Below are 23,818 nucleotides of genomic sequence, written 5' to 3'. Positions count from 1 at the left end.
GGAATAGATAAAGTGGAACCCGAAAAAAACGAAAATGTTGCAGGCTCGGTTTGAATGAGCCTGTTCATGGAGGTAATGGAAACTAATGCTACCGTTCACGCACTCTAGCCCCGGGTTGAGCAGAACTCAATATTTACAAATGCTACAAGTACAAAAACAATTTAGAGACATCCGCAGATGTGTCCATATGGTTTTGCACATGGAACCTTCAATGATACACTAGCGTGTAAGTCCATGAAAAGCGGCGTTGTGTCCCCGGTTAAAATAATGGGTTTGCCCGAAACAAAACAAAAACTGGGAAGAACTAAACAAACCGGAATTAAGAAAGGAGATCTGAGATTATGGAGCCTGTATATCACACGAACTGCCAAAAGACAACATTAAAAAGCAGGCACCATATCAAAGGGGTGATTATACAATACCCAAAGCTATGAAAGCGGGAATATTGGAATCACCCAAGCCGAAATGTTCAAGCTGAGAAACTGAACGGTCATAAAACTGGACCATCTTACGTTTTAATTTTAACACCGTTAAAACTGAATGGAGCCTTGAATTTATTTTGCATTGAACATCTATACACATAGAATAGAAACAAAATCGGTGAACAGTGAATTCTTGTACGATGACATTAAGCATGAAAGGACAAATTGTACTATATGTACGTTGCTTTTACAATAGCAGTTTTCTATGTGTACTGATTGGTTCTGTTAGGATAACAAAGTACAAGATTGCATAAATATTGTGTTAAAATATTAAATGCCATAAAGTAGTCAGATAGTATCTGTTGTCTTAATCTTTGGCGAAATCGACCAATTACAACACAAACGTAAAGATAACAGTACGTAATGTATCTAAATGAAAAACATTAAGATTTCTGTACCGTTACACTTACTAATAGTTTCATGTAATGCTATTTTGTGTGTTTACCTGACGTATGTAAACTTTGGATGCGCTATAAAAGACACAGAGATCACGTCTCAAATAAATCAATAGCTAGTTACACGTTTTCAGAAAAATAAAATGATTCACCATATTTCCAGCAAATGCTTGCATCATATACGATGGACTGCTTCGTAATTATAATGTACTTGAACTATGACGTGTTGCTTTAACGTTCTTTAATTATCTAAAAAAAACACTGTGTATAGGTATCTTCTATTTTTCAGAGGAAATCCCAATAAGATCATCCTCGATAGATATAGCTTGGTATACTATTTCGAGCTTTTCACAACAAACAAAGAATTCATTTTAATATTATCCGTATAGTAAGATGGCCGAAAAGCAGTAATGTGGCTTCATCATCGAGCCACCTCTTGTTTGAGTAGGATAATCATGTCAATGTTTGCAGACTATAACTGGAACGGGAGAGTGGTGAATGATATAGTCACTGACACTACCGAGAATTGTGCGCCTGATGGTTCCCATACCACGTGACCCAGTGACAATTAGATCAGCGTCCTCGTCTTCTACAACTTTTACAATGACTTCTCCTGGTCGCCCATATCTTGCACTCACCTTGCCATTGGTCTGAACAAATGAAAACAAACCTAATGTCAAAATAGCATATATGAAATTGAATGCCAGTCAATGAATTATAATGTACATTCAATAAGAAGACATTCGATACATTAGCAACATTGTGCACTCTGGCAAATTAAACAAAATCCAAAAGAAATTAATATAAATGATTACAGAAAAGCTGTTTATGGGGATAAGTGTGCCTAGAATCTGACTGAAGACCGTTTCAGGAGATATACCCAAATGTTATCATTTTAAAGCTGCGACATTTGCTAAACGAGTAATTTCCTGTATACATCATATTTGCCCGCACGGATCAACATAAAAGCAAGTGAGCAAGTAAGTTCTTACTATTCTAGGGAATTAAAAGTTTAAAACTTTTAATTTTCATTAACTTACATGTTTGTCTTTGAGTAAAGTGGTAAGTTTTTCGATGAAATCTTTTGTCATCTGCTCTTCTTCAGCATACAAATTAGTTAAACTTGTGAAGTCCGCAATTTCCATTGCTTTAATGTCGACATATTGTACGTATTAATAAAGTAAGATAATATTCATTACAACATTACAAGTACATGTAAATTCAAATAAGAATAACTTATATAATATTCTGTATTGGATTAGTCATTTGTTGTTTTCATGGCTAGTATTGGCACATGTATAATATAGGGTAGATATTTTACTTGATTACAGGTAAGCACAGACCAATATAAATAAATAAATCTTACTAAATTTAACTACATTATGCAAATAAAGATCTATAAACTTCTTCATTTCTAATTCTAAATTTCGAGTCATTTTGCAATTTATACGTCGGGTTTACTTTCCAACATTGTAATTGAGTCCTAATGATGCATTATGTAATTTCAATCGTTAGTAGGACCATCAAATACTTTGGTCATAATATTATGATATTTGGCGGCAATATTCCGATATTACTTTAATATCGTTGACTGCATTGTTAAAATTTTGGCTACAAAATGCAAATATTATTCACACCGTTGACTACATTCGCTTTGCTGCTTTGTTATGAAAGTATTAAGATCTTTCACTACAAAATTAAGAGTCTGGGTAATTGGCAAAATTTGTTTTTCTCTCTGTATATGCGGCCTTTGCTTCTGGGTCTTTATCTGAGCTGTTTTGCGACATTCTTTAATCATGACCAAACTAACGTCCTAACAGACAACGTTATTAAATATCATGTTCTTAATAGTCGTTACTTTACAAATATAAAAATCATATTAAGTGAGATTAGAGTATTTACATCAATATTATTATACTCACGTGATTGCACGACTGTATGGAATTCTGGCACATGGACCAGAATAAGTTTGTCTGACTCTCTCCTGATGTTCCCCCAGTACCCTGCAATGTGAAAACAACACAAACTCTATCTCGTCGTTTGATGTTTTGGAACATTGAAATTAAAATGAATATTTCTTATCTAGTAATATATGTAATTTTGAACGTAAAATCCTTGCTAATTTCTTTAGCACCGACAAAAATGTAACTATATTGTTCCGCGTAGGAGTTCGGTGTTTGTTAAATTTTGCACCTAAATGATGCATTAAAACTCTTTTGGAAAATATTTAGAAAAAAATGAAGTTTTTTACGTTACGATAGCAGCTTTCTTACTAAAATGAAGGTTTTCATGTTGCGGTCAAAATGAAGGTTTTCATGTTGCGGTCGTAGTTTTCTTACAGAAATGAAGGTTTTCATATTGCGGTCGTAGTTTTCTTTCAGAAATGAAGGTTTCATGTTGCGGTCGTAGTTTTCTTTCAGAAATGAAGGTTTCATGTTGCGGTCGTAGTTTTCTTACAGAAATGAAGGTTTTAGTGTTGTGGTCGTAGCTTTCTTACTATAATGAAGCTTTATTTCATTCCTTGTCCTAACTTAGAAGTAGATGGTGTACGTTGTAACCTACAGGTTTAGCAGTGCTATTTTCTATCTTATATAATATATGACTCCAAATTACAATATCGCTTAAATATAATATAAACTATACTTGCAATCAAAAGCTTTTTGTGCGTATTCACTACAATCCATAGCAATTACAACTGTTCTACACTCTTTAACGTTCGCCATCTTGTCAACAGCACTGTATGTTATACACACTCACGTTTCATTTTGTGTTTTGCTAAAAGATAAATGAATATATTAAGTGGCCCATCATGTGAAAACTTGTTTATACAACTTTCTTATACAGGTGATAAATTAGAAGAGCCAAACAAAATTGTATGAAATACAGTGTAAAGACAGGGGCGTAGTCGTACGTGCTTCGATGATGGAGTTAAGTGTTCAGGGTTCTTAATGCTTGCAAATGGTGAATTATGGGGTGTAACTGGGTATTTTAGACGTAGGTTTAATTTGCTTTTAATCGTTAGATAAGATTTTTATCACGTCGAAAAATTATCCACTTAAACAAAATCAAAACTTTGTTCACCTGTTTTGGGTTAATTCTTATAACTACATGTAGAGAAGTTCCAAAGTATCAGGAACGTAAATGGAGATTAAATTTACGTACATTTATCTTTGTGATGAATTTAAAGAATATGATTTCCCCTTACTTGAAAAATGCGGGGGATCAGAGTCTTTTTCAACATTTTCTTAAATGATACACCAATTGATGAATTCTGGGCGAACATTTGGTCTTGAACGTAGATTTCTCTGCATTAGAATTATAATATTGTTGCGCTCTAGCTGGCTCGGATGGTTTCGGGACTGGTTGTGGTTCGGCAAGAGGAGCTGAGTAGGATTTCTCGGCCTAAACTTAGTAGGTTAGGCGTCAGTTTGGTAGATTCGCATGGTGTACATCTGTATACACCTGCGAGACAACCGAGATATAAATCCCATTCATCTTGTTCGTCAGCTATATATGCCTTAATCATCTTCAGAAATGTCCTATTGAATCTTTCGGTCTGACCATTACATTTCGGATTTCTTGGACTTGTTCTAGTCTTCCGCACCTCTAAAAGTTTACAAAGCTCTTGAAAGAGTTTACTTTCGAATGTCCTCCCTTGATCTGTGTGAATAGACAAAGGTGTTCCCCACCTTGAGATGAAATCATTCATAATTCGGCGTGCACAATCATCTGCATGTTGGTTTGGTACAACCACAATCTCTACGTACCTGGTAAATAAATCAGTCATCAGCAGAATGTACTTATTCTGCCTAGGTGTTTCCCGGAATGGTCCAAGATAGTCAATAGCTAAGGTGTACGTTGGTGCTCCACTTCTTAGGTGTCCCATAGCTGCCTTAGGAGGTTTCTGAAGTTGCTTATCAGCTGCACAGATGTCACATCTCATGATATAAAGACGTATATCTTCCTTCATGTCGAACCAGTAATACCTCTGGGAAATCTTTTCTTTTGTCTTTTTGGTTCCAAGGTGTCCAGATAGTACGGTATCATGCATCTCGAGGGTTCAACGCAATAAGGGCGAATCTACATATGTTTATTATATGTAGATACGCCCTTATTGCGTTGAACCCTTGATCTGGTGTATAGCTTCTTTCCTCATCTGTTGTGGTACAATCAGTTGCCTATACTCACCGTTACCATTCAATGTTTTGAAATCCTTGTATAAGACATCATTCTGGAGGTGTAGATTATCCCATATTACCCAGTAGTGTCTGCAGGCTGGACTCTCTATCACCATGTCTGAACAGTTAGGCCTTTTGTTCTCAACCTTTGCCTTGTAAGCTGGTCCAATATCAGTGTCCTTTGCTTGCTGTTTAGCAATTTCGCCTGCAGTGCTGATGTACATCCATCTCAGATCGGTGATGTCTTTTGAAACACAAAGTTGTGACGTTTGATCTGTAACACTACGAACTTCTGTTGTTTGCTCCACTTGATCTTCATTGTGATCTCTCCTGCTTACTATGTGTTGATGTTGTGTCCCTTTTAACTCTAGCATCATATCATCTGCCCTCTTCCTACACTTCTTGCATGTACCACATTTTAATGACTCACTTGTGTCGACATCATGACAGGTGCAATCTCTCGGACTTCGCATCTGGACAAGGCATCACAATGTCCTTATTTACATCCAGCTCTATATTCTATGGAGAAATCAAAAGGTGCAAAGATCTCTTCGTCTGGTAATCTTTCCACTGGGCTCCTTTAACTTAAACAACCAAACCCCGACGCATCTACGTCCAAGAGAAAAATGAAAGATGATCCACATCCTGTAGGTCTGCTTGGTAGTCTTGGCTTGGATCTTCACATCTATCGTTGAGATGATTGCCTTGGGATTCTGAACCAGGACCTCTGTTAAAGTATACCACTTTTTCAACTGGAGAATATCTGTCCATGGTAGCGTTTCTTTGTCTATAGGTTTGTGTTCGAATCTCTGGATCCTCTCTGTTGAATATTTGAAAGGATCCCACCGCTGCCACCAAGAAAGTGTTGCGCTCTAGCTAGCTCGGATGGTTTCGGGACTGCATGGTTGTGGTTCGGCAAGAGGAGTTGAGTAGGATTTACCGGGCTGGGATCTCGAACTCTGGCTATGTGGTTACGTAAAACTGGACTATCATGCAGGCTTGCGATTTCCCGTCTCGTGGTTAAGAACAGATTGGGTTCGAATGCAATTCTGCTTTGTGGCCGATTCACTAAGGCTATTTTACTCCAGTTAGATTACTTATTTTACCAAGATTTACTAAAGTTCTACTTAACACTAACAAAAAATCGCTAAGATCAAATAAATTTAAACTGCAAATTTATTTATTTTATCCCTAACAAAAATTAAGACAATGCATATAAAATACTGTTTCTAAATAAATACTAATAATGTGTCAGCAAAACATCTTAGTTTACAACAAACAATATTAAATATTTAGAATCTTTAAATGGAACAAATGTCTGCCAAAAAACCTCAGTATTAAATTTTATAATTATGAATTTACTGTTAAAAATTATTTACTTAAGCCAAAATAATCAAATCTTAAAAATTCTTAAGTCAAAAATAGAATATGGGCAGTTACCAAAAATAGGTTAAGCTCTTCAAATTCAAAGTCTGGAATCCTCTCAATGAAGCCACAAAAAGCTTTTATACTGACCAAGTGCACACCAAAAACATGTGTGCACACACCAACTATGTGGGTGCACACAACCAAACTCTGGAATGTACAACTGTGTGCAGAATGTACACATCAAAACTATGTGTACATGGAACAGCCAAAACTATGGTTTAATCATAAAAATCAGAGTTTAAACTACTAAAATAAATTAAGTTGCATGAAAACTGGACATAAATCAAAGGTATAATTCCTAAATAAAATGACTTTTACCTTAGAAACTCTGATCCTTTGCTTAAATTAAAGAAATTTAGCCTAGAATTGTTTTGACAGTTGGAATTATTCCTGGAATTCTACTAGGTTGTCATGGGTAACTACCCAGAATGCAATGGGGCAAAAATGGCTGCGGCCAGACAAGGATGCTGCACTGTAATCAATTTAAAATGCAATAACTTACAAAATATAATAAATATCATGACAGTCTGACTTTAAAATGATGCAAAAGTAAGTAAAGAAATGATTTACCTAATAAATATTTGATGACATCAATAGTATTGGCAGAAATCTTAGTAAAATAGTACTGACACTGAGCTAAAAATAGAATACATAAACAAAACACTGGGATGTATCAATATCCTGGCTAAAGCGGAATTCTAATATAGTAAAATTGAATGTATTCTCACAACTAAAAAATCAACACTTCAAGACCACCTGTTTTGGAAAATCCGCCATAACATCGAACGGGTATTTCAAAATATCAGAAATGTAAATGTAAATGTATGTACTTAAATCTCGAAGTATATACTCGTAGTTAAAATTCCGATATCAAACTTGCAGCGTCGATGCTTGTTACAACCCTAATATTACTTCCCTTTCTTGTGCCCTTTCTCAACAACATTGTTTTATTTAACCCTACTGCGTTTAAGTATGTTTTGATAACATTGTATGGAAATCAGCGTGCTCCTTTCGCAAGCTAAATAAATATGGCGGCGTAAGAATGTCTGCTCTCGAAAAGAGACACTAGAGTAAATTCAGAGGATTGTATTTAATGATTCGATCGTAATTTTCTTACACAAAAGTTAACACCCGATCTTCTTTTTCTGTTGTAACGACATAATTCTTTATTGGAATGTTAGTCCAAAAACAAAATAACGAACGGCCATTATATGTATACTTGGACTTCTTAAATTTCATTCGTTTTACTGTGTTTTTTTTAAAACTGGTTCAGTATATTCCGAAAAAAAAATCAGTTTAACTACTTTAAAAACCCTCATACAAGCCAAATAATTGCATAAATAACAAAGCGGACATACCGCACGTTATATATTCGTATTGATATCTGCATTTGCAAAAGTTTACCAATTATATATTTCATGTTTAGCATTCCCCAACAAATCTGACAGATTTTTTTCTAGACAGAAATTATTTTGTTGAACTTCTTAATTAAGTTTTTATCGACATTTTAATAGAATACCAAAAACTTTTGAACAAATGCATATTTTTAGTTAGTACCAGAATTGTTAAACAATAGGAAAGAAATGATATATTTGAAGTTATACATTCTCCAACTTCTCCGATTAATTTCGTTGAGATAGTATTATTTTAAACAAATGATAAATATAGGAGTGATCGCCCTGACGTCACGCATCAACACCTGTTTATCTGGTGGTGGGTAAAACAAAATATTTTTACATCGTTTGTGTATGGGATCGGACTTTTCAACTTTTAACAACTTCTACGTTCATTTATGGATTTTAAAAATTCAAAAAGTTTTGAAATGCTTACGATTTTCATATTTTCTTATTCAAATATCTTTTGAAAATGAATAAACGTTTTAAATGACATATGATTTTAATAGCGGCGTAGCGATGCTCCAAACTTTCAGAAAAAACACTGTAAGTTAAGCGATCATTATTAATCCATTTTATTTCGAAATAATGATTAAAAGTTATCAATAAATTGTTTGTTTTATATTCTTGCCATTGATCAAAATATTATTGATATTATTTGTATTTTAAGAAAGTTTAAGCCGTTAGAAAAACATCACTGTTAACAAAAAAACATGGACGCTCGGCGTCTGCCCACCCGATCTTTGTCTTATCAGTTCTAAAAATAGAATATACAACGGATTTGTGTACAAACACGATCTCTCCTATATCATTTTTAGCAATCGAACAATCTCTATTTTGACAACCTTTAAAAATAACTTCATTAATAGACAACCCACATATTAAGGGACATCCTGTATACAGGTATTTCAGTTTTTAAGAAATGGCGATAACACAGTAAACACAAAATGTGACATACATTCCCAACCAATTAGAGATAACAGATGGATAATTTACACGTATACATTGAGATATTTATTTTTGGAATATCATATATATAGAGTGAGTGCGTTTCATTATTACTTCCTTTTTTGGTTTTCGTTTTTAACAACGTTTACTTAAATGTAGAGTATTCAGTTTATATATTACATTTTTCATCTTAACAATATAAAAATAATCTACGATAGCCTAGTACCCGTATTTTCTAAAAACATTTGACGTTTGAGTGTTCCAGTTATAGACTCATTTGCCGATTAGGGAAATCAGCATGATTTACCTTGCCTTATTAATAGGTAAAAACCACTATCGTACTGAATAAAAGTACCTACATAAATACAACATGAACTCGTCATTCGACTACTCGTAGTAGTTTAAATGTTACATGTGGTGTTTTGGTTTGTTTTGTGTAACATTTTTACACTATAATTTAAAATCAATAGATTACTTTCAATACTATCATATGTCAGTACTATGAAACACCCACTATAAATTAATTGACAGACAGTATTGGTACAGGGTCAATTTCGTGAATACTTTGAAAATCGGAACGTCTAGTTAAAACATATTTTTGATATTTCCAAACAGCCTGACTATTTCCTTTTCAACACACAAAATCTCTGGAGGCGAGGCTTAATCAGTGGATTAGTTCGATTAAGCAGATCAGTGTTCAAGTACATATACCCTCGTGGCGATGGATTCCATCAGGAATGAGGTGTCGAGAGTGATTAACATAAGTTGTAGAACTTCCTTCACAATCGACCTAATATAAATTATGTATAAACTAAACTATGTATATATGTGACAAAAATTGAAACTTTCTCGATACTCATTGGATTAAATCATTTTTAACTATAAAAAGTTAATACAGTGTAACTTCCGAAAACCGAACGACCTCCGGACCAGCCTAAAAGTTCGGTTTTTGGAAGTTTCCGGAATTCAGAAGTTTGAAAGTTTGTAGGCGAAGTGGACTTGGTGCACAAGAGTTCTGTTTTCTTACACGTAGGATGAAGGAGATTATTATCCTTTTTAATTTTACAGTTTAATTAAAAGTAAATAATTAATTTATTAATTAATTACAAACATTAAGGATGATAAATACATAAATAACAAATATAAAAAAAAAAAAAAACATATCTTAATTAATAGCATTTACCCAAATATTTTCCACTTACATTTACCATTTTTGGAGTTCGGAGTTCGTCAACATTTCATTAATGTTGACAATGCATAGTATAATCGATGTAACTAAATGAACTAAAACACCTATCTTTCTTTCGTTCAAACATTAAAAAAGTTTTTCACACTAAGATATTTAATTTATCACGTGTATGTAGAACTATTTGATTTGCAATTTTGCAATCGTTTATTAGGTGTAAAGAAATATACACAAAATGATTTTATTTACGGTGAAATAGGAAGAATGCCATTACAGAATACGAGATATTACAATATTATAAAATTTTGCATAAAGTTGCTGGTATCTGATGAAAACAGATATATTAAAAAGGTGTATTTTATGTTGAAACAAGATATTATGGATCACCCTAACAGAAAAAAACTGGTGTTCACTGTTAAAAGATTTATTGTGCACTCTAGATTTTCATGAAGTATGGGTGTTTCAGACCGATGGAGACTCTACGATATTTTTGTATAATTTAAGACAAAGAATAAAAGATCAGTTTTACAAAATTGGTATGATATGTTAAATGATTCCAGTAGAGTGACCCAGTTAACGTACGAAAATGTAACTTTGTAACAAATTGGAGGATGAATATCATTTTATTTTAGAATGTGCTTTGTACAATGATTTAAGAAAAAAGTTTATACCAGTCTATTATTTCAGGTGACCAAATAGGCAAACATTTATTGAATTAATCATTACTCATAAGAAACTTAAGCACATATGTAGAAAAGCATTTGCAGTCAGAACAAGGGAACTTTACAGGGGCAACACTTTTTAGAAATCAACAGATAATGTTTGTACAATATTTGTAACTGAGCAATATGTTATAACAATATATGTAAAGATGCTAATACACTCGTTGAGTGTTTGTATACGCAACATTACTACGTTTGGTAGATACGCATTTATTCGTTCTGTTGTTTCAATAATGACGGACGACCACAGACGAAGGTCACAATACAGGAGTAAGCAAAAAGACAACGAAAGAAAGAAATTAACATTCAGTGCAGACAAATGTAACCAAACTGTTTATAAAAACAACGTTGAGACACGCCTATTTTACTGCTTTTCCACTCTCTATCTTCTCATCGGTCTTGTACATCTCTGTTACAACTCCCCGTATAGCCACACAGTTCGAATTAGATATCAATCTTGTCGGATGAGGCTTATAAGTTTAGTTCTTAATCCATTAAAAGACATCTTTTCAGTCCTTTCTCTAAAGTATGTAGAATTTATGCCGTTGTTTATCTCGAAAATTATAGTCGAACAAAGTCTTTCAAAAGTTAAAAGGATAAATCTTGTCAGTTGTTCACAAAATTATGTTTTGTTTTATTCTTCAGATTGCCATACCTAATTATGAAGATTTTCGAAGCGCTTTTGGTGAAAGCCTGTGTACCGCTTTCTTTCATCCTGTTAGTTCTATGGTCGCACGACGGTGCACATGATAAAACGACTGTAAACGTTTTATTTACATTAGTTATCACTTACACATGGTGGTGGCTTTTTGCCGGACATAAACGTGCAAACAGAAGTTATGATACTAATAGCCTGGGACATTCGCGCGAACTACTGAATGTAATGTTCATAGCCAACTTTATCGTTATCTACAGAGTTTTGGGAAATGAACATCAAAGGAGATTTATCATTGATCATGCGATCCCGTTTATGGACTTGATTTCCGTATACAATTGCATAAAGCATGAGTTATTGTGTGTTCTTTATTTTTCATATAACTATGCAAGGTACGTGGGAATAACACCTAGTAAAGGAATAATCCTTCTTGTGTATTTGTTCATTCATGCAGTCTTTTTACTCGTGATTTTAGAATTTCTTTTAACAACAACTGTAGCTTCGGTTCATATATTTCTTACCGAAAATTTTTTATACAGATATGACGCTAACCTAACAAAAGATTACCCGATGGGGTTTGTAGATGTAATTGAATTATATAAAGACGAGAACTACCCTGCATATGTAAAAGAAATTTTTGTTCAGAATATGGAGGGAAAGTTCACATTACAGACCTCAACAAAAGAAATACATAAAGATTCATCCGGCTCTTATCTGCCATATAATAATAGATCCGTGTTCAGATACATCGGTGAAGATGTTGAAATATCTTGCAGTTATTTATACAATAACAGTACTGCTTTTAGAACAATCTGGATAAAAAACGGAAAACAACTGGCAAAGAGTAATAGATATATATTTAACTTGAATATAAGCCGAGATACAAGTAATGAAAGTAAACAGTGGTATTCTGTTAATTTAATGTTCCGGATAAGTTTGCTAAGTAAATATGATTTTGGAAAATACGAATGTGTTCTGGTGACTTCTGAAATACTTCAGACAACTAATTTATATCAGAATAAAATGATTAAAAAAATGTTAATAATATCTGTATATCATATCGAAGAATTGACACCACAAACAAAGATCATGTATAGGGAGGTCGGAAGTCTTATTTTGTCAGTTGGATACTTCTACTACCACATGTTTGAAAACGATGATATATCTGTAGAATACACAATCAATAACAGACCAATCCGGGAAGTATGTGGAGGATATATCACACAAGTATGCTCGGTAGGTTCTAGATTACGAAGATTATTTGCTACCCGTAACATTAATAGCATTACCGATGAAGGACTTCCTGAAATATCTGCATATTCATACGACGGTTTGGACATTTATTCCACACTGGTGAAGTTCTGCATGTGCAAAAATGGATATGGCATTCATCGAGTATTATTCCATAGACGTGTATACTTAAAATCGAAAAATACTCATAAAATTCTAGAGTTCCAGCACCCATATGCCGTTGTTATGTTGCCTCATACCAGAATGTCATTGTTTCGTTATTTTGACGATGAATACCTGTATAAAGATATAGAAAAACATATTCTAAATGGTACTGATTTAGATATAATTGAGCGCAAAATCAATGAACTTTTAAATTTTATATCCGCAAACGAAGAAAAGGTGTTTTCCATCGCAAATCTTGTACAAAGTTTGGTGTCACTCACGATCTTATTTATCTTCAACTTGCTTTTAAGCATGTTTATCAACTTATATTTTAGATGGTTTATCAAATTTCCAGTAAGAAGATATATTTATCAACCTTTACCATGTAATCAGCCACAACTTCATATTGCGTACCAGGAATATGATTTGATAGTATCACATTCCGATGCCGATTTATTTTTTGTCTCTAGTGTGCTGGTACCATTTCTGGAAAATGAGTGCCATTTACATGTATGCTTACCTGATAGGGATTTTCACCCAGGTAAAAGTATTTTTAGACTTTATGCCGATGCATTCAGCAAAAGCCGTAAAATTATCGTTGTTTTATCATCAGGGTATCTTGGTGATACACAATGTAGCGACCTTCAACTGGAACATTTGATCATGCCGATGCTTTATGAAGGAAGAAAAGGCAAGCATGACGTTCTTTTTATCAAATACGATGATAGATGTCGTCTTCCAGAACCACTGCGATGGAACTTTGATATTGATGTGTTACCCTGGACCGTCGAAACACAAACGGTACTAAAATTAAAACGTATTAAGTTATGGTACTTAACTGGTAATATATGATAGGCAAGTCTTTAAGTTGGTACACTTCTATATTCCACAGTTGTCTTATTTGTATGATAAGACCCATGAACAAGGTAACGGTTACAGTATTATTTGTACTTATTTTTGTATGACGAAGCCTATGAACAGGGTAACTGTATTAATATTTTAATGTATTCTTAACAGACAGACTTCTCAGCCTCTGAGTAAGCGTATGAACAGTCATAGATTCACAATACGAAGCATTACTGATCCTAGTTTTTCATCAAATGGTGCTAATTATTTTAATTCTGATAATCATTCGTTAGATGATTTTTCTTACATGCCAGCTGATTTTGTTTATGATGATTTTCACAGACTTTTAAAAGAAACACAAGATTCACAAACTTGATACATTGTATCCACGAAGTTTAAATGCCTATGTGTTTTATAAATACTTTGAATAGAATGTACTAGATTTGTTTTACAGTGGAAAATATTTGCATCTTTTTCTCTTTTTGATCCAGTTAATCTTAATACATGGATTATTGGTAAAATAAAAAATAATCATTAGTTCATGTTGTGCCAAAATATGTAACGTCATTTGGCGACGTCATTTCCTGTATTATTTACGTTGTTACTGGTGAAGGCGCTGAACCGAAACATGTTTAAGTTGTGTTAGTTTTGTTTTGGATTATATAAATATTTTAATTATTTAATGGTTTATGGTAATCAGCTAACCAACCTCACTCCTACTTCACCATGTTCCAAAGTCTCAGGAAAGTGTAAATTAATGAAATCCCTGCCAGGTGAATCCCTTCAGACGTAATGGCGACAGAAGGCATGGCATGTAAAACACAAAAATGCTCTTGTAAATTTAAAAAGCAAACCTAAAGAACCAAAAACGCACGTACTTAATTCCTTTGCAGAAGACACAGCATCAACAGGAACACCCTATAGGGCCACAAGAAACAGGTCAGAAGACAGAAAACAAAACAGTTCAGTCCCTGTGGGATTTAAAAACTGCCTATTATAGAGTCCTCCCCCTTCTCCGTCAGACACAATAGTCAAAGAGGGGAGCGTAGCTTCCAACTGTAAAAGGGTTGAACATGAACATGCAGTGCGTCTCAAAACAGTTGGGTCATAATCTCTTCTTAATATAACCGATTGCACACACTAAACCTTTTATTAGAGAGTTTAAATTGTTTTGAAGTATTTCAGCATTTGATAATTTGAAAACAAGTCTATACTAATAGATGCTAAGCAAACTGTTAGACCTCAGTATGTCTGGATTGAAAGAAAACAAAACAATAATGTTTAGAAATAATATGGAAACGTAAATCGAAATTGTTAATTTATCAAACATCAGAGACAGCAGAACTGGAAATATATATGACTCACCATATAACTTGGGCGTCACGCAAAACGTTGAATTTAAACGAACGTAAACCGGATGCTGTCACCATCCTTAATGTGTTAGGTAAAATTACTTTTAGCAATAATACAGTAAAAATATGCAAACCGGCTTTAGAATTTAAAAACATGCAGTAAATGTTACTTGCCTTTACAATACGATGTCCCTGTGTTTTCAGCTTGTTTCTTGTCTGTTTTATATGCCATGTATGTTGTCATGTGTTTTCGTATAAATAAAATGCATCTCGTTCATTATGTGTATTCCAAGCAAGCAGTCGTCTATATCCTTCCACTTCAGTGTCTATCGTTGAAGGACCAGTTTAAGGATATATCAACGATAAATAATTTATACACAAAACACAATTTAATCTGGACATGGTTCATTTCATTTAACGTTGGGAAGAATTTCTTGAAAACTTCATCATTCATCAAAGCAGACAGCCTGTTTCTTTACCTGCATGTATTTTACCTTAAGCAAAATGAATATTGACCTGTTTCAATAACTCCATGAAGTGTTCTAAAATGCAATTTGTATGCAAATGTTTTGACTTAAAATAATGTGTAATCATCGTTTTACTGTATTTAAAATGTTGAAAAATGAAAAATTCCTGATCCTTTTGTCTATAACTTTGTTACCTACGAGATGTCATGCCATGCCAGTTGCCTATTAGTCAATGAATCAGACACAGTAGTTTTGGCTAGCGGTACCATCCTAGGGGAATAAAGTTCATTGCTATTTTTGGAAAGGTAATCATCTGACAAGTCAGAAACTATGAGATAGCATTCCAGTGTTGGTAGCTTTTTGTGCGTTATTAGCCGTATAGTAACACCACCCCAAAATAGACTTGCGTTAGACATAAGAAGACTTTCTATTTCAAACTAATGGTTCTCTCTTATTATTGACTATATTTGCATGGCAATCCATAGACAAATAGTTCAGTTTATTTATTTCATAGAATTGTTGTTGAAATGTTGCCTTTCTAGCATTTAATGTTGACAATTGCAGGCACACATAGACCAGTGCTTAAACACTAAAGAAAAAAATCTTTATGCAGTTAGAAAGGTCTTTTTGCTCATTCTCGTATTAATATGTCATGTTCGGAGGAGCGTCAAAAAGTATTGCAATTAAATGAGTAAACAGTGTATTGAAGCTTATCTTATTTTCAAATGCCTGAAATAGAAATTTAGCTAGCCATGAAGTAACTCCGGAGAGTTACGGCTATACATCTCTCGACGTCGCAGGCGTGTGTAAAAACATGTTTAAAATGCCCGACACCATTATATCTGGGTCATTACTCATCTAAATGAAACTTCAATTATACCTGCATTAGAATACTGCTAAGACAGTGATCAAGGTCGTCATTTTTATGAAATAATTCTCATTCTAGCACTTCGAAATTTTTTATTGAAACATGAAAGATGAACTAAGTATCTAAATAGCTACAGGTCTGAATTTAATTAAACGAAATAAAAGTTATTCCCTATATTGTTGCTAAACTGAGAAAAGTTCCTTTTTGTAGTTAAACACATAAGCTCAACATAACGTAAGTCTGATGACCTATTGCTTTACGTCCGTCGTCGTGGACGGTGTGTATCAACGCTATGTTTACTATACCCGACAAGGTAATATCTGAATCATTACTCATCGCAACTGGATGAAACGTCATACATGCCTTCCCCAATGATCTCACCAGCTGAATAACATTAATTCCAGAACTTTTATTATCATATTTATGAAATCATGTCCATTTGTTTTTGTGTTGTTGTTGTTTTTTTTTTCAACAAACTATAAGTTAGAACATTAGTAACTACACTTTTAAGTGGGAAACTTCACATATCCCTTTAGACATGCCTTCCATATTATAATACAATCTGAACGACATATGTTCACTAATTCATATGCCTGCCTTGGTTATTATTTAGCTCACCTGAGCACGAAGTACTCGGTGCGTGAGCTATTGTTATCGCTCACCATCCGTCCGTCGTCCGTCCGTCCACATTTTTCTTCAGATGACAGCTACTCCGAAACTACTGACAAGAATTACACCAAGACCCTCTATCAGGTTTGTTCAAATGTTTTAGCTTGCCTCTTAGAGACCGTAAGAGTTAAAAATAGAAATATATTTAAATGACTTCTTCTTATGAACTACTTGGATCTTCATCAAACTTTGTCTGTACCATCAATATAAGGTCCTCACCAATATTTGATCGAAATGGGGCACTTGGACCCATTTTGGGCCACTAGAGCTAGAAATAGAAAATAAACACATTTAAATGACTCTCCGCATAAGACACATCATCTCATTATCTTCTTGATCGATCTTCACCAAATTGGTCTGTAGCATCATTATAAGGTCTTTCCCCAATATTGTAGAATATTGTAGAAATGCTGGTACTTGGACCCTTTAAGAGGCTGCTAGAGTTAGGAATAGAAGTCCCTTTAAACAACATCTTCTCAGAAATATAGAAAAAATCAAAGAAACATAAAATTCAACGAGTATAACAATAAGCAAATTCTATAAATAAAGTCTAACATTGTTGAAACTTATCAAAATAATATCACACCAATGACACCGTTTTACAAACAAAATGGCCAAATTAGCCCTAATTTGATCTCCTGGGTATTAAATTACGACATGGCAATACGAAGCAACTGCCTCGGCAGAAATATCATAGAAAGGTATCATACTGTAGCTGGGCACATACACTTTGCACCGATACTAAGACTTTTGAAATGACACATTGAATTGGGGAACAGCAGTACGCTAAATATAGTGCAGAAACGGACATTTCTTATACATGATTATATACATATGTGCATAGAAACAAAACCGGTTTTTACCCGAAGTCGGGACACGGAGTTTTACTATGCAATCAACACTCGGATGATCCTAGAAGACCAACGACTTACTTACATTACGATATAACAATATTAAGCACCATCCCCGGGTCATCTCCTTTCAGATTTCATTTTCTTTGGTTAAATTACATCTTATGTACAACGAAGTGCGTAATCCCAATTTAAGGAAAATAGCAGAGAATAGCATGGTTAAGTTATCAAAGGGGTGAAATTCTAATAAAGCCTGTGCAAGACTACTACAGAAGATTCACAAAGGACAGCTGTAATCATAAAAAGATATATTCAAACTATAGCTTAAAGCTATGCAAGCCCCAGTAGATGGAAGAATGCAGTCACTTCGATGAAGCCAAAAATCCGAAACTAGCAGCCATAGGCCTATATCCTGGGCATGCATTGCCTATGAAATAATTGAACATATTTTAGTTTCTAACACCACGTCCTACTTCGACAGAAATGATCTATTCAGTCATAACCAATATTGATTCAGTTCAGAGCTTACCTGTGAAACAAAAGTTATAACTGTTACACAAGAGGTCTTCGAGAATCTAGAAAATGACCAGCAAACTGACAATTATGGCAATGCACTTTGCTAACGCTTTCGAAAAGGTTGACCACCATAAAATAATACATAAACTCCACTGGGAGTCCATCCATTAGCATCAAAGAGCACATAATCATTACTCAAAGACATATCCCAAAGTGTCGTTGTTAACAGTTGTCCTCAAGTACTCTACCTGTTCTCGCTGCAGTTCTCCAAGCCTAGCAATAGGCCCCTGATTCTTCCTGATTTACCTTAACCATTTAACGACTCTATTAAAAATAACAGTAGATTATTTGCCACCATAACACACCATTGTGTATCTTATGCGGAAATCCTAACTTGTTACACAAATTCTGCAATATGATCGCCATTCTCTAGCAGCATAGAAAAAGGACTGGTCAATGAAGTTCAACCCGGATAATTATAGGGTACTAGAGACTACTTAAAAGAAAGAAAAAAACAAGTATTTACAATTACACAGATATTTCATAGCACAATTATCAAATTGATAGAATGAAAAAAATACACCGGTGTCATTTTAAGTACAGATTTCAGTTGGTCAAAGCACACAAATATCATAACTGCAAAAGTAAAGAAATCACCAAGAATCAGCAAGAGAAATGTCAAAACAACAATCAGAAAGTCAAAGAAACAGCATATAACACCTTTATGTCCGACCAAAACTTGAATGCTGCACTACCATCTGGCATTTATCACATATATTCAACGGGTATAACTATAAGCAGATTGAAACGTATGCATAAACTATAATAATCAAACAAGCAGTATCACCTTAAAGAACATAACTGGCAATTCCTTGAAAATCGCAGTTTCCAAACCCCTCTCTCATAATATTCTATAAATAAAGTATTATATTGTGGAAACTTATCATAATAATATCATACCCATAAGGAATCTAATATATTTAATATATTTGATCCCGCAATGTCACACCCAGTATGCACACTCTTTCACTCTTTATTCCAACGACCATACGTTCTTTGAATGACACCGTTTTACAAACAAAAGGACCAAATTAGCCCTAATTCAATCTCCTGGGTATCAACAAGAACAGAAACGTCTTTGACAGTATTTGGTAGTTGTTCTTAGTTATTTTATAACTTTAAAATTTAGTAGCATTCCAGTTAAAGGCATATCCTTAATATTAGTTCACGCATTACTTATCTGTATCGTTCCTATAAACAAATAAGTATATTTCACATGATTTTCTGAACTTGATCCGACATTATGTTATTATTAGCAAAATCAAGACATTCTCATGAAAATGTAGATTATTATTTCGTGTTCAGTTTGAAAGGCGGACACTATATAGAAGTAAGTCGTAAATGAACAAGATATTAACATAATCCTATAAGTGATCATATCAGGGATACGCATTGTTCCTCTGTTGTTTTATACTAAAGTGTTGTAGATTTTCATGTTTTCTTCCCATAATTATTCTATCAATCTAAACATTGTTCTTAAAAGCTGAACTTAGATATTTACAACATTTACTAAAGGCACTCATTGAGAACAAAAGATGAGTATAAAAGTTGCGCAAGACTGATATTTTTTCTGATGAAAAAAAAAGAAAAAAATACTTCCCACTGCAGGATTCGAACTCGCCTATTACTTCTCTGAAAGGAACAATAACATATACTTTCATCCATGCAGCCAACTGTAATGAAAAAAAATCAAAAGAGCGAGTATCGAATTAGCGAGTTGGGTCCCCGCCGCTGCAACCCGAGGGCCACGACGACGAGGATAAGGTCAAGCTTGCTTTTGGCTCAAGTGACAAACCCCTATTGTTTATATAGGGTAATGATCCAACCCACAACGGCTCACTCGATTAAGTCAGGTAAAATTAGTATATTTAAACTTACTACATGCGTAGAGACGACCAATAATCAATATGTTGTTGTGACCGTTAATAAGAAATTGGGTTACTTAAATACTTGCTTAAACTACCGTTAACTATGATATGCAGTCTACCTTATACCTAAAATAGAGTGTGAAAATCAGATCGCTCTTCTATAGAGTTCTTTTTATCAAATTGTTTCAGAGGTTTATTGAAATATAAAGATGAATTAATTGCATTTTATTCTATCACAGATATCACCGTATTTGTACAGTTTTTCATACTAGTTTGGTGTTATTAATCTTGTAATTTGAATCCTGGTGCTAAATTCCGCATTTTCATTTGTCAACATACCCGAAATAGTGTTTCGTGCTTTTGAGTTGTAGGTTCAGCGCCAATTTTTCTGCTTATAACAGTAGGTCTGCGAAAGTGAAAAGAACACCACATATATATTTAAAAAGATTGAATATAGGATATTTTGAATAAAAACAATGCTAAATTTTTACAAGGCGACAAGTGGGCTTGCTTTTCATAATCATGATGAGGTTCCTTCCTGTTGTATAAAAATACCGGGTATCCGCATGTGAATCGATACAAAAACATGTAAATACATTTGTAATTAATTTATCGTGGAAAACTTACTTAGAATTGTTGTGACTTTCGTTTAAAATGCATGTCAGTTTAATAACTGAAACAATTATTGTTGCTTTTTCCTTTTGCTGCCTGAGTATTTACGTGAAAATGTCAGCCATGCACTGGCTAGTGAAACGGGTATGCCAACAATCTGAAAATGGCAGCAAAACGCTGGCGGATGCAGCACTGATGACCAACATTGGGGAATACTCTGACTGGTGTAATATACAGATCAACCATGGGTAAGGGGAAATGCCAGCAATAATCTTGCTGGTGTTATATTCAGACCTACCATAGGCAAATACCCGCAATACTCAGACCGATGTCATATACAGGCCCACCATCGGGAAATGCCAGCATTATTCTGGCCGATGTAATATAAAAGCACGCCATCGCGAAATGCCAAAAATACTATGACCTGTGTAATATTCAGGCCCGCCATCGGGAAATACCAGCAATACTCTGGCCGGTGTTATATACAGGCGCATCATTGGGAAATACCAGCAATACTCTGACTTGTGTTATATACAGGCGCATCATAGGGAAATGCTAACTGTAATATTCATGCCCATCATAGGGAAATGTGGGAAATAATATGGACGCCCACTATAGAGAAATGCAGAAATGTTCCTGCTAGTGTAATATTCAGACCCACAATCGGGGAATACCAGCAATACTCTGGCCGGTGTAATATTCAGGTCTTCCATCGGATAATGCTAGCAGTAATGTAACTGCTGTAGTATATAGTTCCGCAAAAGGAGAGTACTGGCAATGCTTTGGCTAGTCTGATATTCAGGTTGGCCGGTATTTACCAGAGATGGGAATTCCCGCCAGTATTTCCAGGTAATTTGCGTCATATGAACTGCTCCTAGATTGATAAAAGTTCGAAAACACCTGGATATTCCAAACAATGATGAATTAAATGTTATTTCTCTAAGAAAACCTCAAATAAACAACAATTAAAAGTTTAAGGTGTCCGTATGTTTCTCTGAACTAATAGCTTATACATACTTTCTTCCAAATAGTCTTAAGTAAAGGAAGAGAATGAAATAGCGGGTTGGGTTCTTGCCGCCGTAACCCGAGAAAAATGCCAACGAGGATGTGGTCAAACCTGAGTTTAGCTAAGTGACAAACTCTAATGAATTGATCCAACCCACAACAGCTCACTTGACTGATATAGGTAAAGTTGGGATATTTGTTATTGTATTTGAAATTCTATAATCAACTAGTAAACTCACTTTGAGTCTCAAGTACAACAAGGAACGACATAAAACAATGTATTTATAAACAGAAACTGTAGGAAATGATAAGAGGAAAAATACAGGAACATAAATTCTAATATGCTTGTGTCTGTTAAAACACGCTTATGCTAAAATGACGTCACGTTAACGAGCGATGACGTCGATGTTTTTGTTGCGAACATGAAAGAGCGCTGCAATATTTTATCCACAGTTTTTAGATTAAGGGCATATAGAATAGATTCGAAATAATGTATAGCAAAATCGTGTTTTACCAAATTAATACACTCAAAATCGGATATACGTCGCCAGAATAATTCACTCTGGTTGCGCCCTCGTGAAATTATTCCGCAGACGTACAACCTCTTTAAGTGCATTAATAACGTTAAAACACTGTTTTTCTATACATTATTTCTTAATCAAAATTCTGCTCAATCTACTTTAGGAATAATTAGTTCCCCGGACTGTGAATGTGTAAACGTTGTAAATATATTTGAGAAAATTAAGGCATTATGAGATGTTTTCTCGTAATAGCGAGATCTTTACTCGTAATTACGAGGTCTTTTTTTCGCATTTTAGAATTCTTTTCTCGTAATTGCGAGAAAGCTCTATTGTAATTACGAGACAATAGATGCAATAGATACTTTTCATTTGATACGAATTGGTTGTTGCCGTTTTACTTTAGTTTTGAAAGTTAAAACAAGATATTGTGACTACTAGATGTTCAAGTCATAGAAAATGGGGTGAGCTTAATAAGGTTAATCGAAATAATTAAACAGAAGCCTAAAAACAAAATATGTTCTTTTTCTGACAGAAAAAAAGGCATAACAAGAAAGATAACTCTTATGGTCTTAGTGGCTAACAAGAAACAGTTACTTTACAAATGTATTATCATTTATAAGACCTAGCACAAATATCGTTCAAATAAATAGATAAATAGATGGAATATAGATAACAGATTAGGTTTACTGGCGATACCAAGTCCTACCTATATTTGTTAACTTTTAACGATTTGACAATGGCAACAAATTAATTAATGTTGAAAATTCATTTAATTTAACAACTTCCACAAGCAATTTCTATTCTACGTATAAATCGAAAGCCCTACATCTGCAAAACAATATTAGTTCCAGCTCCACTCCTAGTTATATTGTATCTTTTCCCAATATCATGTTATCCGGAACAAAATCAGGACATTTGCATTAGATTGTACACAGATGTTTCGTTCATATTAAATTTATTTAATCGGACAGGGAAAAAATGCTTGGTGCGTTTTTTTTCTTAAGTCTTTCCTTTTTAGACATTTTTATTTTCATCTAATTGTATTTCTATGACTTTTGATCATGTCCTTTATATTACTTCACAACAAGCTTTTGCATAATTTACCAATGCAGAATATAGTAGTTTTTAAATACAAATACAAATACATTTGTATAGTGCAAAAACTATTTAAAAATATTCTATTGTGCTTTCGTAACACAGTCATAGGTTATTTATAAAGTCCATTCTATCACATAAATACATTTAAGCAGTTTAACCAAAAATCATTCTACAGAGGTAGGCTTTCAGATCTTTTCTGAAAGATTCATTTTTCATATAGTCACTGGGAAGATTGTTCCACCATTTTGGTCCAATATCAGCAAAGGATCTATCAGCGAGTCTCATTCTTGTTCTTGGGTCTT

The 23,818-nt window shown here is 34.1% G+C and overlaps 2 protein-coding genes across 2 annotated transcripts; one reads left to right on the top strand and one right to left on the bottom strand.

Moving 5' to 3' along the window:
- Nucleotides 1-541: 541 nt before the first annotated feature.
- LOC123528922 (putative universal stress protein SAUSA300_1656) lies at nucleotides 542-3,678 on the bottom strand. The gene is made up of 4 exons (XM_045308998.2): nucleotides 3,525-3,678; nucleotides 2,800-2,880; nucleotides 1,918-2,024; nucleotides 542-1,527 (listed from the first exon to the last, which is right to left on the bottom strand). The coding sequence occupies exons 1-4, from the start codon at nucleotides 3,598-3,600 to the stop codon at nucleotides 1,336-1,338; spliced, it is 456 nt and encodes a 151-aa protein (XP_045164933.2). The 5' UTR covers nucleotides 3,601-3,678; the 3' UTR covers nucleotides 542-1,335.
- Nucleotides 3,679-8,153: 4,475 nt separating this feature from the next.
- LOC123529998 (uncharacterized) lies at nucleotides 8,154-14,119 on the top strand. The gene is made up of 2 exons (XM_053520697.1): nucleotides 8,154-8,423; nucleotides 11,379-14,119. The coding sequence occupies exon 2, from the start codon at nucleotides 11,395-11,397 to the stop codon at nucleotides 13,633-13,635; it is 2,241 nt and encodes a 746-aa protein (XP_053376672.1). The 5' UTR covers nucleotides 8,154-8,423; nucleotides 11,379-11,394; the 3' UTR covers nucleotides 13,636-14,119.
- Nucleotides 14,120-23,818: the final 9,699 nt, after the last annotated feature.

This window comes from Mercenaria mercenaria, chromosome 13 (assembly GCF_021730395.1).
Source record: "Mercenaria mercenaria strain notata chromosome 13, MADL_Memer_1, whole genome shotgun sequence".
In the NCBI taxonomy this organism is placed as follows: Eukaryota; Metazoa; Mollusca; class Bivalvia; order Venerida; family Veneridae; genus Mercenaria; species Mercenaria mercenaria.
This window is presented reverse-complemented; position numbering and strand designations above follow the sequence as displayed.